At 41.4% G+C, this 15,949-nt stretch overlaps 1 protein-coding gene across 3 annotated transcripts in view; it reads right to left on the minus strand.

Annotated features, from left to right (window-relative positions):
* Positions 1 to 7,827: 7,827 nt before the first annotated feature.
* Positions 7,828 to 15,949, minus strand: part of ARAP2 (ArfGAP with RhoGAP domain, ankyrin repeat and PH domain 2) — a 129,182-nt gene continuing 121,060 nt past the window's right edge. For 2 of the 3 annotated variants that reach the window (XM_083630047.1, XM_083630048.1), the window contains 4 exons: positions 14,667 to 14,702; positions 14,194 to 14,257; positions 12,090 to 12,224; positions 7,828 to 9,159 (listed from right to left, as the gene is read on the minus strand). In XM_083630047.1, the coding sequence (XP_083486173.1) occupies positions 8,830 to 9,159; positions 12,090 to 12,224; positions 14,194 to 14,257; positions 14,667 to 14,702 (565 nt within the window). In that variant the 3' untranslated portion in view covers positions 7,828 to 8,829. The remainder of the gene's footprint in view (positions 9,160 to 12,089; positions 12,225 to 14,193; positions 14,258 to 14,666; positions 14,703 to 15,949) is intronic. The other variant, XM_083630049.1, reaches the window with a different exon arrangement.

A 15,949-nucleotide genomic window follows, 5' to 3' on the forward strand; every position in this document is an offset into this window, starting at 1 on the left:
TAGGTTGCTGACCCCTGTGTGGCTAAAGGTAATGGAATGCAATGCAAGTGTTTCTGTCTATGCATACTTGGATCTGTGGTCCTTTCCTTGGTTTGTCTGGGGTTCAACTTTCCTTCATCAAAGAAGTTAAACTGAAAATTTCATCCAAAATTTAGCAACCACGGGTTATTGTCTATTCTGCACGTTTGTTCTAAGTTTTAGGAACTATTGTTCCCTTTTTTAAAAAGGAACCTGAACTGTTAGTTTTAAGTAGTTAAAACTACAACCCTGTGCATATTTAGATAGAAGTAAAACACAGGTTCTCGAGGCTACCAGCATGAGTTTGACCAAACTGCAGGAGGCAGTGGAAGACAGGAGTGCCTGGCATGCTCTGGTCCATGGGGTCACGAAGAGTCGGACATGAATAAATGACCAAACAACAACAACAACAAAAACACAGGTTAATAATAATAATACATCGTACCTCAGAAGTCGAATGGAATCCATTCCGGAAGTCCGTTCAACTTCCAAAACGTTCAGAAAGCAAGGAAGCTCCTGCAGCCAATCAGAAGCCGCGGAACCTGCGTTGGACGTTCGGGTTCCAAAAGAACATTCAAAAACTGGAACAGTCGCTTCCGGGTTTGTGGTGTTCAGGAGCCAAAATGTTTGACTTGCAAGGTATTCAGGATCCAAGGTACTACTGTAATAATAGTAATAATAGTAATAGTAGTAGTAATATTTGTACCATGCCCATCTGACTTGGTTTCTCCAGCCATATGTTGGCGGCTTCCAACATATATAAAAACATAATAAAACATTACCCATTATGTCTTCTAAAGGTTATATAGTTACCTCCTTGACATCTGATGGGAGGGCGTTCCACAGGGTGGGTGCCACCACCAAGAAGGCCCTCTGTCTGGTTAAAACTGCACACACCCATGGGAATGGGAATGCGGCACCAGAGATGTTGCTGAGCTTTGCCATGCAGGATACAAACCTTGTTGATTCTGAGTGTTACCTTAAAATCATAGCTAGCTTCACATGCACACACCTATTTCAGGACTACATTTTAAGAGTTCTCCCCTCCTGCCCACCATACATGGTACCTGGAGCCCTGTTAGGCCCTGGAAAAAACAACATTTAATGTGACTCCTTGCACCTGAGTTGCTTCCTTTACTGGCTTTCATATACCATGAAGTGGAGAAAAGAAAGGGAGATATTCCCTCCCTCCAGAGCAACAACTGCTATCTGGTAAAAAGGGGTAGGGACTCACAGAGACTGGTAAAAGTAAAGATCCTAGTGCCACCACCATTATTTCATTGCGAGTGCAAAAGGGTCAAATTTTGTCCTATCCAAGACTGAGCAGAATCCAACCATGAGGAAAGCTGAAAAGCTTAAAAAAAATGATTAGACAACATTCAGAAGCAGCAGCAATACTACAGTGGTACCTCGGGTTAAGTACTTAATTCATTCCGGAGGTCCGTTCTTAACCTGAAACTGTTCTTAACCTGAAGCACCACTTTAGCTAATGGGGCCTCCTGCTGTCGCTGCGCCGGCGGAGCACGATTTCTATTCTCATCCTGAAGCAAAGTTCTTAACCCGAGGTACTGTTTATGGGTTAGCGGTGTCTGTAACCTGAAGCGTATGTAACCTGAAGCGTATGTAACCCGAGGTACCACTGTACTGAATCCCAGTTTCTGGACACCAAGGAAAGGGGAGAGTGCTCTTGTGCTCAAATCCTGCTTGCTATTTTCCCACAGGCATCCCATGAGCCTTTTCTTTTTAAATATATATTAATTTTTATTGATTTTCCAAATTTTAACAAATTGATCCAAATTATTTAAATTTAATGCTTTGAAGAAAAAAAAGGTTTCCCACTCCTGTTACAAACACATGTCCATTGCTTCCTGATGTTGCCACTTCATTGTTGTTGTTGTTGTTTTTTTTAAATAATTTTTATTAACTGGCCAATCACATCAAATTAAATCACATCACATAAATTCCAAATTACAAAGCCAAATTTTTAAATTTTGTTGGGGGAACCCATACTTCAAGATCCAAAGGGGGATTCAAATCATCTTCTTATTACTGCGTTAGTGTCCACATCAATCCCAATCAGTCCAGACAAAGCTCATAATTCTATCCAGTCTTATCTTGGTATTTCCACATCATATCTTGTTCATATAATTTCTCTTTTTCTTTTACGATCTCTTCTGTTAGTCTCCTTAAGCCGATAAGCAAATATAATAATCCTGTGTGAATTTCCCGTTCTTCCAATTTAAGTCCAGATGGTTTCCATATATCTCCTTCGTAGATAACATCACTCTTTCCATCATAAATCAGGCATTTTTCGCTCTTAAGTCCCACAGAGAAGTTAATCCACGATATGTAAACAGCTCTATTTCTCTCTTTCTCCTCCCAGACCCAAGAGCTCCAACAATGCCTCCCAAGATGGCGATGGCATTTTTAACTGCGTCATTCCAAAACTCTTAACTTTCCAGCTTCGTCTTGAAACATTGCTTTGGTTCGAAAGTTTATCTCCACACAGCCTTAAATCACAGCTTAAGTCCTTAAAGTTCTAACTCATTAGGGGAGGGGATTCATTGTTCTTTAATCACCTTTCTCATCCTTCTGTTAATTTTAAATTATTTTGATAGCTGGCCTTTCTTGTTTCCTTACAATCAGCACCTTTGTTGTTTCCCAAACATATAAAAATCCATTTCACGTGTGTAGCCCTTCCGGCCCTCTGTTCCCAGACCTGGTGTGTAGAGCTAATTTATTGCCATCGTCTTTGTCCATTCACATCCCACTCCTTTGAAAACATTCCTTCCGTTGTTCAAGGACTTGGTGGGCTATAAATAACTCCAAGATGCCCACTGCACCATTAAAACTCTGGGGATTATTTCCCTCAGCCTGCACTTAAAGAACAAAGTCACCCCATGGGCATTTTCTGTGGTGGCTCCCCATTTGTGGAATGTTCTCCCCAAGGAGGATGACCTGGCGCCTTCAGTACATAGATTTAGGTGCCTTCGAATGAAGGGTGCTCTACAGATTAATGATATTGATAATGATGATGATGATGATCATCATCATCTGTTTAGTCATTGTGAAAACAGAATGCTGGACTAGATGGGCCCTTGGTCTGATCTAGCAGGCTATTTTTATGTTCTTATGAAGCCTGAGGTAGTCACCCATTACTCAGCACACCAGATCCTTATTCTTGACTTGTTCTTTCTTCTTTGTTCAATAAAGAAAAGCGCTGTAACAGCCCTGTGACCACAGGGAAGGAGTGGGAGAACCGGCTTCTATTATGTCCACTGTAGCTCTCCCCATGCACAGGTGTCCATCATGATTGAACTAGATGGAATTCCCAGCATTCAGTATGATTCTTAGCAAGTACGTGTAGGAAAGAGTCCCAATAATATTGAGCCAAGCAAATAATAAATACCTAGATTAACAACTCCGAAATAGCTTTCTTACAATAATTGAAATATGTAAATAGAAATAGAAAATACTATTCCAACCCTAGCACGATTAGCCCTTAATTGGCACATATTGGAAATAAAGAAAGCAGGTCATTAAACGTATTCATACACGGAATGAACCAACCCCAATTTACTCCTAATGGGTAGTGTAAAAATTGCAGCTCCTGGTGAATTAATGCTAAGATTTAAAAGCAGGGGAAAGGAATTATATTCTATGTTACAATTGGTAAAGTATTGTATTAACATAAACAATGCTCATTACCAAAGTCAGAATGACTTAAGGAAGAAGAAAAAAAGGTAAATCTCACTTCAGAATAGAAATTGGAATAATTAACAGCAGAAGCTCTTTTAAAAGGATGAGGCCTGCATCCAAAACACTCCGCCACTCAATCTGCACATCAAGGGAGCTTTGGACTGATCACAGGAATCAGCTAAAAAGCGCTAACAAGTGTACTGGGAACACCCAAATCCTTGGCCATGTTGAAAGTAGTTCTTTGGAGTCCAGCCACTGTCTGCTAATAGCTAGGAGGGGGACTTAATCAGATTGTCAGTACTAGTGAATTATTTACTTGGCAAGACACCACAATTGCCCTTTCTTCTTCATAGCAGCCACCTTTGCATAGCTACAGAACCCATATTTGAATAACTGGCTAAAAATAGCTAAAGGGTTGCTGACATCTGACCAAGCGAGTCAGGGATGCGGGTGGCACTGTGGTCTAAACCACTGAGCCTCTTGGGCTTGGCGACCAGAAGGTCGGCGGTTCGAATCCCTGCAATGGGGTGAGCTCCTGTTGCTCTGTCTCACCTTCTTCCAACCTAGCAGTTTGAAAGCCTGCCAGTGCAAGTAGATAAATAGGTACTGCTGCAGCGGGAAGGTAAACAGTGCACTCTGGTTTCTGTCAAGGTGTTCTGTTGTGACAGAAGCAGTTTAGTCATGCTGGCCACATGAGCCAGAAAGCTGTCTGTGGACGAATGCCGGCTCCCTCGACCTGAAAGTGAGATGAGTGCCGCAAACTCATAGTCACCTTTGACTGGACTTTACGATCCAGGGGTCCTTTACCTTTTTACCTGCATTTAGCTCTCACCTGTGAGTCCTGGAAGCTGTCAGCATTCAATAGCAGCCACACCCCAGGAAACGGCTTCTACTGGTCAGCTAAACCAAGTGAGGCTGGCTGATGTGTCTCAAAGCCTTGAGAAGTTAGAACCTTCCCCTGTGTGTGAAGATAGGCTCTGGTGGAATGAGTGGATGAGACCAATAGTGGGTCCAGTGGTCAAGATGGTGGTTTCTGGAGAGGGAAGTGGGGGAAGATGGGGCTCATTGACCTGGGAAGGTAGCCCATCTGGAAGAAGGAAAACTCTGATCCCAAACCTCCACTGCCTTGTGGAACATCTTCAGGAGAAGAAAAGGCTAAGGAGCAAACCCTACACAAATTTGGAGTGGAGTCCCTCAGATGGTTGGATGGCACCTTGTACGCCTCCTTCCAGCAACTCCTGCAGCCAAGCTGTTGCCAAATGTATTGCTGTGTTTTCCTTTGGACCACATCAGCAAGGCCAGGGTGTGTGTGTTATTATCTAGGCAAATACACTGCCCGGGCTTTCACCTTGGGGAGGTCACTTCAGTGCTGCTAACACAACAGTTTGCCTTCACCCCTGGAGGCACAGTCCATTGTCTCTCAAGACAGAAAGATGCCAATGACTACCGTATTTTTCGCTCTATAGGACGCACTTTTCCCCCTCCAAAAATGAAGGGGAAATGTGTGTGCGTCCTATGGAGTGAATGCAAGCTTTTGCTGAAGCCTGGAGAGCGAGAGGGGTTGGTGCGCACCGACCCCTCTCGCTCTCCAGGCTTCAGGAAGCTATCCGCAAGCCTTCGGAGCGCGGCATGAGTTCCCGCTGGGCTCCGAAGGCTTGCAGATTGCAGCCTGCAGCCCCAAGCCGTTCTGGGGGCTGGGGTCGGAGGGAGCTCTGGCTTCCCCCGCCCCAGCCCCGAAGCTAAAAATGAAGCCAAGACAGCTAGCGGGATCCATCCCGCTCTGTCTTGGCTTCTGCCAAAGCCGCGCGCAGCCTCTCCTGGCTGGAGAGGTTGTGCCCGGCTAAAGAGGAAGCCGAGACAGCCAGTGGGATAGATCCTGCTAGCTGTCTTGGCTTCTTTGTTCTTTGGGGCTGGCGGAGGGGGGGAATACATTTTTATTTATTTATTTCCCCCCCCTAAAAACTAGGTGCGCCCTATTAACTGGTGCGCTCTATGGAGCGAAAAATACGGTACCTTATCATGTGATGTACAAAAGGACAAGTGCATCGTGACTATATCTCACTCTTATCAGAGTTATCAATCCTGCTACCTCAGAGTAACACTCAAAATGGAAGTGTGGCACTCAAATTGGAAGTGTAACACTCAAAATGGAGCACATTCGGTTTCCCAAAAAAGGTTTGCAAACCAGAACATTTACTTCCAGGTTTGCAGTGTTTGGGTTCCAAGTTGTTTGAGTACCAAGGAGTTTGAGAACCAAGGTACCACCGTAAAGAGGAAGAAGATTGTCTTCCCTGGCAGTTACTTAAATGTTTTTTAAAATTATTAATTAGGTCAGAATTAGATGATAAAAGAGATCTGTGGCTGCTGCATATTATTTTCAGCCCAACCCAAATTCTTGTCAGCAAAGTAAGTGGACTTTCAACAAAATTCTGCAGTGTGATGGGCTCCTGTTTCAGAGATTCATTTGAAGCTTCCATTCAGTTTTCCATGTCCACTGAGCATCCCTAGTAGTCATTGAGATTTATTTTTTTTTGGAAGGGGAATCTTCTTGGGACTTCTCTGACTTACACAATAAACATTAGGAATAGAAGGATGTGTAGACATTATTATTACAAAAGGCAATAAAAAGGATAAAAGGTATACAATGCCAACAACCAAAATAAAACAGTATAAAATACAGGTTGAACTTCACAGTGACCCATCAGATACAGTAAAATACAATATACTCCAGCAAGGCCAAGATGAAAAAGTGAGAGGAATCTTTAGGATGTGCTGAAAATATAAGATTGTCGGTGCATGCCTTTCTTTGAGGGGAAGAGTGTTCCACATAGCAGATGCCTTTATAAAAAGGCAAAAAAAAGTATTTGAGATTCAAATTCATCCTCTAAAATAAGTGGTATCAATGAATTTGCAACGGAATGGGAGCTATGAGGGCAATGGTATCACATCACTGCCTCGACAGCATGGTGGAGAAAGATGTGGCATTGCTTTTTTTTTGGCACAGCCATGCATATCTTGAAATGTCTATTTCTGCTCCAACAGACTGTGCAACTTTACTTTTGCAATTCAACAACCAGATAGGTTGATCGGTAAAATAGGGAGAAACAAGGAACTTTCTGAACTTTTTGCTCTTAAACTAGACCAACCCTTCCTGCAGACATTTTAAAAGCTTAAGATATTTTTAAATAAAATTTTAAAAAATCCCTCTCCCAAGAAACTCTACCACAACATGCAGATTTTGTTTATATAAATGCCAGCTTTCATTTTTCACAATGAATTGATTCAGTGCTAACCCGCATGAGAAACAAGTGGTATAACAGTGATGGTAGAACAGTTGGCTTATCAGAAATTAAATATAAGTACAGTAGATTGATTTTTATTTATTTTTACTCACTGAGCTATTGAAAAGAGAGAGAAAATGCAGCAGCAATTCGCCATTAGCTGCAGTCTGAACCTCTTCAGGGATTGGATGTGCATGCAGAGCTCCTTTTGAGAATGTTTTTCTCCAGCACTGGGTAGAGTGGGATCAAAATTTGTATGTGCACCACAGATGCTGAATCGCACCAATAATCCTATATGCCCTTAGCTGGCCCTGCACATGATATATATTTTTCCATGTAGATTGAGACAGTTTGGGGCATTGCTGCATTACTGAACAGGCTAGCAAGCCCTGGCCTGGGATCCATTACTGTTCTAACAAAGTGCTAATACAGTCCACCATTTTGTTTTCATCTAAAATGTGTTTTTATGGTCTGTATTATTTTCTTAATACTATAATTTAATACAAGTTTGCCATGGTCTTTGTCTAGAACAACAAACTTATGACCTTGAACTAAAAAAAATAATCAGCTTAAGGGTCATGATACTTTAATGATAACAAAAAAGTTCATTAAATGGACTGTCGAGACACCCAAGAATTTTCAGGTGGTCCAAGGTGCAGAAATATTTCAGAACTGCTCCTCTGCACTTATTATATTTACATCAGTTACATTTAGAACTAACAGTGTTAAGATGACCCCTTATTCACTGCCAAATCCCATTAATCTTTCCCTTCTCTTCCAATTGCCTATAAAATCTGTTACATGCAATGACACAGCTTGGATTCGCAAGTGAAAAATGATGGCCAGTATCACTTTATTCTTCAGTATCTTAGCAGCAGCAAGTTGTACATAAATAGATATAAATCCACTTTTTTAAAAAACGACGGGGCAGTATATTACATTCAAGAGTTTTGGGTAAGGTGACTATAGTATCCTCGTCAAAATACAGGTCTGATCTGCGCATATGGCAGAATGTGAGGTGAGAATGAGATTGTTGTAAACAAATATGATGGACTGGACTGTTCCAATTCAGACTGCAGATGTGGGAGGATTTTAATGCTTTTGTTTGTTTAAAAAGTAAAATAAAATAAATTCTCTGCTCATGGAAAACTAGCACTAGCGGAAATAGTACAAAATCAATGACTTCTGCATTAGGGCCAAACTACACGGTTTGACCCTCAGTGTGTGATTCTTCTTTCAGAAACTGCCAATGTGTTGAGTGGCAGAATTCTGATTGGGAACTTGGTTTGCAATGATAGGGGAATTTAGCCATCTCTCCCTCCTGCCATCTAGATCAGTTCCTCACACACCTCCCAATGTGTAGGTGGGGACAAGCTCCCATTTCTCAAAGAAGAAAACATGAACTCAGGGGAAATCTTAATGCTTAAAGTCATACAACTTGGCTCTTAGTGAAAATTCTGCAGTCTGGTGTTCTCAGCCTTGCCTATGGGCAAGTTTGCAACCTATGTCATTGATAGGTTTCTAGGTCATTGTGTAGTTTTCTTGAATTGACAAATCACATTTCAAACTCCTCAAAGCTTTTTAAAAGAACGCTCCATGCTTTGGGAAGCTCTATACGCCATACAATGAAGATAACCATGTAGTTGCAATATAAAGATGAATTGTTCATTCTTGGCACCACACAGTCAAGGCCCACGGATTGGTAGTCAACACCCACTTTCTCTTAGATCATCTATATATACATTTCATAAGTCTGCACACTGTACATGGACAACATATTGTGTTTCCTAGAATATTTAAGTCTCTGATGTGCAAATCTGAAGAAGTGATTCTAAGTGTCTTCATGGACAATTCTGTGCCTCTGCAGGACACTGTTGAGTTCCTGAATAACATTTGCTGGAAGCTGCTTATCAGATTCCTGATGGGTTTGGCTGGTCTTGATCTCATTTTTCTTCGGCGACTTGCACTCCTTGTAGGGTCTTTGGGGTAAGTCAAGAACATCTGCCCCCGTGTCATCCAAACAGATGAGGCTCCGGTGTTTTCTCACACGGGTTCGGGCTTTCTCCTCCTTGCGTTCCAAACACTGAGCTACCAACGTCGCTTTTTGTTTTAAACCGTTCCTGTCTTCGGTTAAGTTGCTTTCAAATTCCAGTTTTGAATTCTGAATAAAGAGGAGCACAAGTTGAAATGCATGCTCAGTACACCCCCAAATAATTATCTGTAGCTCTTTTAGTTTGAAAGCAATTGTGACCATTGTTTGTGAAGCAGACAAGATTTTTTATATAACTTTCCCTTACAAGCAAGGCTTTCTGCTCCTATCCTGGGATTGCTATATTTACAAATGTGAAATTCCGGACAAAGTTGTTGACATTTTTTGGCTGAAGTTGTTGAATAAGCTTTTGGGGGGATTTTAAAGCACTAAAAACACACATGCCCTAGTTGCCATACGTCCAGGCCTTCCTATTTTGCTGATTCAGGGAAAATATGCCCGGACGCCATTTTGACATCCCAATTCCAGGACATGTCTGGGAAAACCAGGACATATGGCAGCCCTCCTTCTGAGAGAGACATGGTTTGAGACAACACACAAGATTGATGTTGTCTCCCTCGTGGTGCCCTCTCTCTGCAGCTCCCTGTCTCAAGAGGTTTGGTAATCTCTTTTCTGGGTTCTATGGGAATGGAAATCTTTCCTTTATTAAAAAAAAAACTTTAATTTTGTTGCTGCTTAATGTACTGAGTTCTTGGTTTCTGTGTTCTTACTGCTGCTGTTGCATTACATTCATTTAAATCCATTTATATTTATTTATTTTACTTTATTAAGTACTTTTTTAAAAAAAAATCATTCAATTCTAACCCACACTTCATCAGTTGATCAGTTTTAATATTTTGTTGGGCGCTGTCCAGAGTGGGTGGGGCAACCCAGTCAGAAGGACAGCATAATAATAATAATAATAATAATAATAATAATAATAATAATAATAATAAATATTATTATCTCAGGGTGGAGTCCAATACAAGCAAATGTGTATTTTGAGAGCTGGATTACATTATGATGGTTTGTAAGCCATTTTATGGAGAGGAGCAACTTTTTAAAAAATAAGCAAATAAATAAGTTCAATACTGAGATGAGCTCCATTGCATGCTACTTCCTATTCTGCCGTACTGAGGCAAAACAGAAAAGGAGATCGTTGTATCGTTAGCATTATGAATTTCTAAAGTGCTTAGAGCCGGGATGTCCCTTCAGATGTGGTCTAACTACAATTCCTATCATCCCTGACAATTGCCCCAATGTCAGCTAGGGCTGATGAGAGTTGAAGTACAACATCATTAATCTCAGGGTTGTGGATTTGAGCTCCATGTTGGGCAAAAGATTCCTGCATTGCAGGAGGTTGGACTATATGATCCTCACAGTCCCTTCCAACTCCACAATTTTATGATTCTAAGATCATCTGTGGGGTACCAGGATTACCATCTCTGGAGAAAAAGAAACAAGAAACTACAGTGGTACCTCGGGTTAAGTACTTAATTCGTTCCGGAGGTCCGTTCTTAACCTGAAACTATTCTTAACCTGAAGCACCACTTTAGCTAATGGGGCCTCCTGCTGCCGCTGCGCCGCCGGAGCACTATTTCTGTTCTTATCCTGAAGCAAAGTTCTTAACCTGAAGCACTATTTCTGGGTTAGCGGAGTCTGTAACCTGAAGCGTATGTAACCTGAAGTGTATGTAACCCGAGGTACCACTGTATAATGTGTACAAAAATAAGAAGAAGCTGCAGACCCTTCTCCCCAAGGCTTGTAACTTGAGAGACTGAACATATTTAAAAAAAATATATTGAGAGAGAAAGGTCTGCTTGAAGATGCCAGAGTGAAAAATTAATTTTGAGAACAGTAGAATTTGAGCCAGATGGGCATCAGGAGGTCCTGAGTACTAATGCAGTATGTGAGAATGGATGTAGTTAAGGAAGAGAAGATATAATTTAGGGTTCATAAAGTAGAAGGACATAAGAACATGGAAGGATTTGTGGAGGGACATGGAGAAAGAAGAAGAGAAAGAAGAGAAATCAGAACAATAAAGTCGTTAGAAAGTCAATAGAAGATTATCATCATTAACATCCGCTGTGTATGGAAAGTTTCTTTTGTATTCCCAAACTGATAACTCAAAAATGAATCATAACCACATAGGCAAACCATCTGTTATGCCCCCATGTGTATATGCAGTGATTTCTAGTCAAGTTGGATGGGTAAGTTAGAGCTATAAATTTTATTTTCTCCCTACCTCACCTAGAAACAGAACTAAACATTCATACCCACTCATACCCAAAAGACACAACTGCACTTCTTGTGGGAGCACACGATTCATCTTGCAAGGCACATATGTTGAAGAAACAAATCCCAACAGACCCTAAATGTCTGCTGCTATACGAGGAGGCCTCAGTTGCTATGGTTCCAGCCAATTTCTTCTTCAAGTTAACAACATTATAATGGAAATATATGGCTGCTAAGTTCCAGATGAGGCTTAATTTACTATTTCAGCTGTTTAGTGCAATTCTAGATATACATTTTTGAGAACTTCCCTGCTTTGGGGTGGAATAAGCAGTGATATGGCACAGGAAAAGAGTGAAATTATTCTTTGATGGATGCATTAGAGCTCTTGAAGTGCAATAATTTTTCATTTAATTCAAATGGATATTTTGTCCCCTAGATAAGACTTCTATTTAATGAAAAATTAATCTGACAGAAAAAAATAAATAGAATTATTTATGAGTGCCGATGCAGTTACATGAATCTCACAAAATGTGCCACAAATCTTTAACATCAACATGTTATTATGACATAAATTCAAATATTTAATATACAGAACTAATTCCATACAAAAGAGAGTGTGTATATTATCCTTTGCCTTCAGTTAATGGATGCCATTTTTTAAACTGTTAAATTTCTTTCTTTAATATAGGCCGGAGTGTGCTATGTTTGTGCAACTGCAAAGGTCTCTGCATTAGGAATATCTACTGTTCTAATTATCACTGGACTAGAACACCTACAAAAAGTGGAGTAAGATAAATGCTAATAACCAGATATATCCAGCAACCCACCTCTGATGTGTTGACTTTGGTTTTGGGCACACTTCTTTCTTGTTGGATTGGTATTAAAGGCAAGCCACCAATTTTTGGATTTTTAGTAACAGATTGCTTTCTTGTCTTCCCATCTGGTGGCCAGATATCACTATGCTGTGGAAAATTTGTCAAGTCAGAGACATTATTACTGCGAACTGCAATCTCTTTAGTATACAAAATTAAAGCAGTATATTTTAGAATGCAGTGGGGTTCTCAAATGTGAAAAAAAGCAATGTGGTGACCTTTGAAGCCCTTCTAAGGCAATTGGTGACCAATGCATGCAGGGACTATTGAGATTAGGCCTGTCAGCACCCCAGCTACAAATTAGACAAGCCCCCAGCAAATCTACGCTCATCACCAGTCAGAAAAAGGCCACTCTCTCCATATTGCCTTAATGCATTCTCTGCTGTTAGCTTGCACTTGATATAAACAAGACTGCAAAACATCTTTTAAACTGACTCTTGTGGGAAAGTTGTCAGGAGCTGAGGAACATCTAGATCACCCCTGGAAGATGATCTGATATTTGGCAGGCTTTATCCCCTCAGATCATCTAGATCAGCCTTTCTCAACCAGTGGGTCCCCAGATGTTGTTGAACTACAACTCCCATCACCCCTAGCTAGCAAGGCCAGAGCTCTGTGGTGATGGGAGTTGTAGTCCAACAACATCAGGGGACCCACAGGTTGAGAACCGCTGATCTAGATCATACCTAGAATGAGCTGAGGAACATCTAGATCATCCCTAGAAACCATCTGATATTTGGCAGGCTTCATCCCCTCAGAAGGGGGAACCATGTCTGCAAATCACATCCAATTCTGGAACACTATTAAGAAATTACAGACTTAAAAATATGTAAATGTTCCCAGCAGGAAAACTCCTATATGTATTTGCCAAATTGGGGACTGGGGGACAGGCAGCTTTGCCTGTAAATTCCATTCACCTTTGTAAAAAGGAGTGCGTGTGTGTGTGTGTGTGTGTGTGTGTGTAGAAAGGTAAAGCTAAAGGACTCCTGGACAGTTAAGTCCAGTCAAAGGTGACTATGGAGTGCGGCACTCATCTTGCTTCTCAGGCTGAGGGAGCAGGCATTTGTCCACAGAGAGCTTTCCGGGTCATGGGGCCAGCATGACTAAACCGCTACTGGCCCACGGAACACAGTGACGGAAGCCAGAGTGCACAGAAATGCCGTTTACCTTCCCACCACAGCAGTACCTATTTATCTACTTGCACTGGCATGCTTTCGAACTGCTAGGTTGGCAGGAGCTGGAACAGAGCAATGGGAACTCAACACTGCTGCGGGGATTTGAACTGCTGACCTTCTGATCGACAAGCCCAAGAGGCTCAGATAGATAGATAGATAGATAGATAGATAGACAGATAGATAGATAGATAGATAGATAGATAGATAGACAGATAGATAGATAGATAGATAGATAGATGATAGATGATGGATGGATAGATGATGATAGATAGATAGATAGATAGATAGATAGATAGATAGATAGATGATAGAGACATTTTCAGATTGCCCATTGACTAATGGGAATGAAACAGATTTTAGGATAGAATAGATAAGATTTGAACGCAAATATTGATTTGAAGCAGAATGGTGCCAAATAGATCTGAAACAGACCAGACTGCTTCCAAAGGTGCTGATTCTTGGGGTTTCTGTGCACCCCTAGGAGTGAGGTGATGTCGCTCTGTATATCAAAGAGGCCATTAAGTGTAATAAATTAGAAATCTCAAATGATGGGAACATCTCCACAGGGTAGCAATAGCAGGCCCTCAAAATAATTCAGTAGTGGGGAGATACACCCCTCCCCCATGACCAAAACGGTGAGGGCAACCTTGAGATACAGAATGAAATCAGAGAGGTATCTAAAATGAGAAAGGTTTTATTGAGGAAAGATGTCATGTGTAGTTTACAATTTATGTTGATAAGGTAAATTTTTGTTTAATGAGTGTGTGGGTGTGTATGCATACAGACAAATGCATTAATACATACCTAACACATACATTAAAATGCAAAATTATTTTCAAGAACCCAGAGAGTTGTTCTTTTGAATAATGATATAAAATAACTAATACCTGTGCAATAAAAATGCTGCTTAGCCAATCCAATTGGGAATCCTGTCCATCACAACACAAATGCCTAGAAGACACACATTAATTAGCGTGAATTCAGTTGCAGTGACATAATATACTACACAAGCAATGCCAGTCAGGTTGGCACTATAATTGTTTGCAATACTTCAGAAAAATCTAAGCAATAATGGAGAAGACATGGATCAAATCTGAAGATACATCACTATGACTATGCATGCTTAGTGGACAGATTCTGACATTGGTAGAACTCATACTTTCAGTCCTTTAGTGTCTAGGGAAGAGGCAGTCAGTGTGCTATAGTAAAACAAGTGTTAGTCTTGAATTTGGGGTATCTGGTCTCAAATTCAGGCAAGAATCTCTTTGGGTGAGTCACTCTCCTCATTTAATTAAAAAAACAGCCATACCTTTCCAGATGCAATGAAAAATGGGGAATTGTTTTTGTGCCAATCACTTACCAGTGATGTTTTTCAGAATACAATGTAAGACCCCAACTGCAAAAAAATAAAACAATTAACACATACTTATTGTGTGTGTGGAGAGAGAGAGAGAGAGAGAGAGAGAGAGCAAAAAAAGTACACATTGGAGTTTAGCCAACATTAGGTAAGCAAAAGACCTTCAACTTTGGATACCAAGATGCTGTGGGACCACAACTCTCACCATCCCAGACTATTGGCTAAGAATAATGGGAGTTGCAGTCCAGCAACATCTGAGGACCATAAAGGCGGCTGGACCATAAAGAAGGCTGAATAATTGATGCTTTTGAATTATGGTGCTGGAAGAGACTCTTGAGAGTCCCATGGACTACAAGAAGATCAAACCTCTCCATTCTGAAGGAAATCAGCCCTGAGTGCTCACTGGAAGGACAGATCGTGAAGCTGAGGCTCCAATACTTTGGCCACCTCATGAGAAGAGAAGACTCCCTGGAAAAGACCCTGATGTTGGGAAAGATGGAGGGCATAAGGAGAAGGGGACGATAGAGGACGAGATGGTTGGAAAGTGTTTTCACAGCTACTAGCATGAGTTTGACCAAACTGCAGGAGGCAGTGGAAGACAGGAGTGTCTGGCGTGCTCTGGTCCATGGGGTCATGAAGAGTCGGAGACAACTAAACGGCTAAACAAAAACAACATCTGAGGCAGAGACTTAGCTATTCGGGGGGCCTAGTTGGGTCCCCCCCCATGAAGCCTCCAAAAGGGCTCCATTGAGGATCCCGGCCTGTGTGTGTGTGTGTGTGTGTGTACACAAATGTGCATGGGGAGGGTGCCAAACTGGGTCTTTGAGTCAGGTGAAATAAAGCCTAGTTCTGCCCTGAGGTTGACAAAGACTGCAGCATAAGCCATGGGTTGTATCAAACATTGCAGCCCTTCTCCCCTGTAGCCTGCTTAAAAATGCTTCTTCGCAGGGTCGGGAGGACCTACTGAATATTGTAGACACTGTGTAATGGGGCCGTGGGACTGCATGTTTCAGGCAACAACCCCAAAGTGGATTATCGGTGGGCCCTGATTCCAGTCGTGCAAAATGCTGATTAATACCACTTAAGGGCAGCATCCCTCAGAAAAGAGGGCAATTTTTTGAGGATTTCTGTGCTATCTGTACATGCATAAGTAAGGTAAAGGTAAAGGTAAAGGTAAAGGTAAAGGACCCCTGGATTGTTCAGTCCAGTCAAAGGCGACTATAGGATTGGGGCGCTCATCTCACTTCTCAGGCCAAGGAAGCCGGCGTTTGTCCACAGACAGCTTT

The sequence above is a fragment of the Podarcis filfolensis genome, assembly GCF_964270895.1.
Source record: "Podarcis filfolensis genome assembly, chromosome: 9".
NCBI lineage: Eukaryota > Metazoa > Chordata > Lepidosauria > Squamata > Lacertidae > Podarcis > Podarcis filfolensis.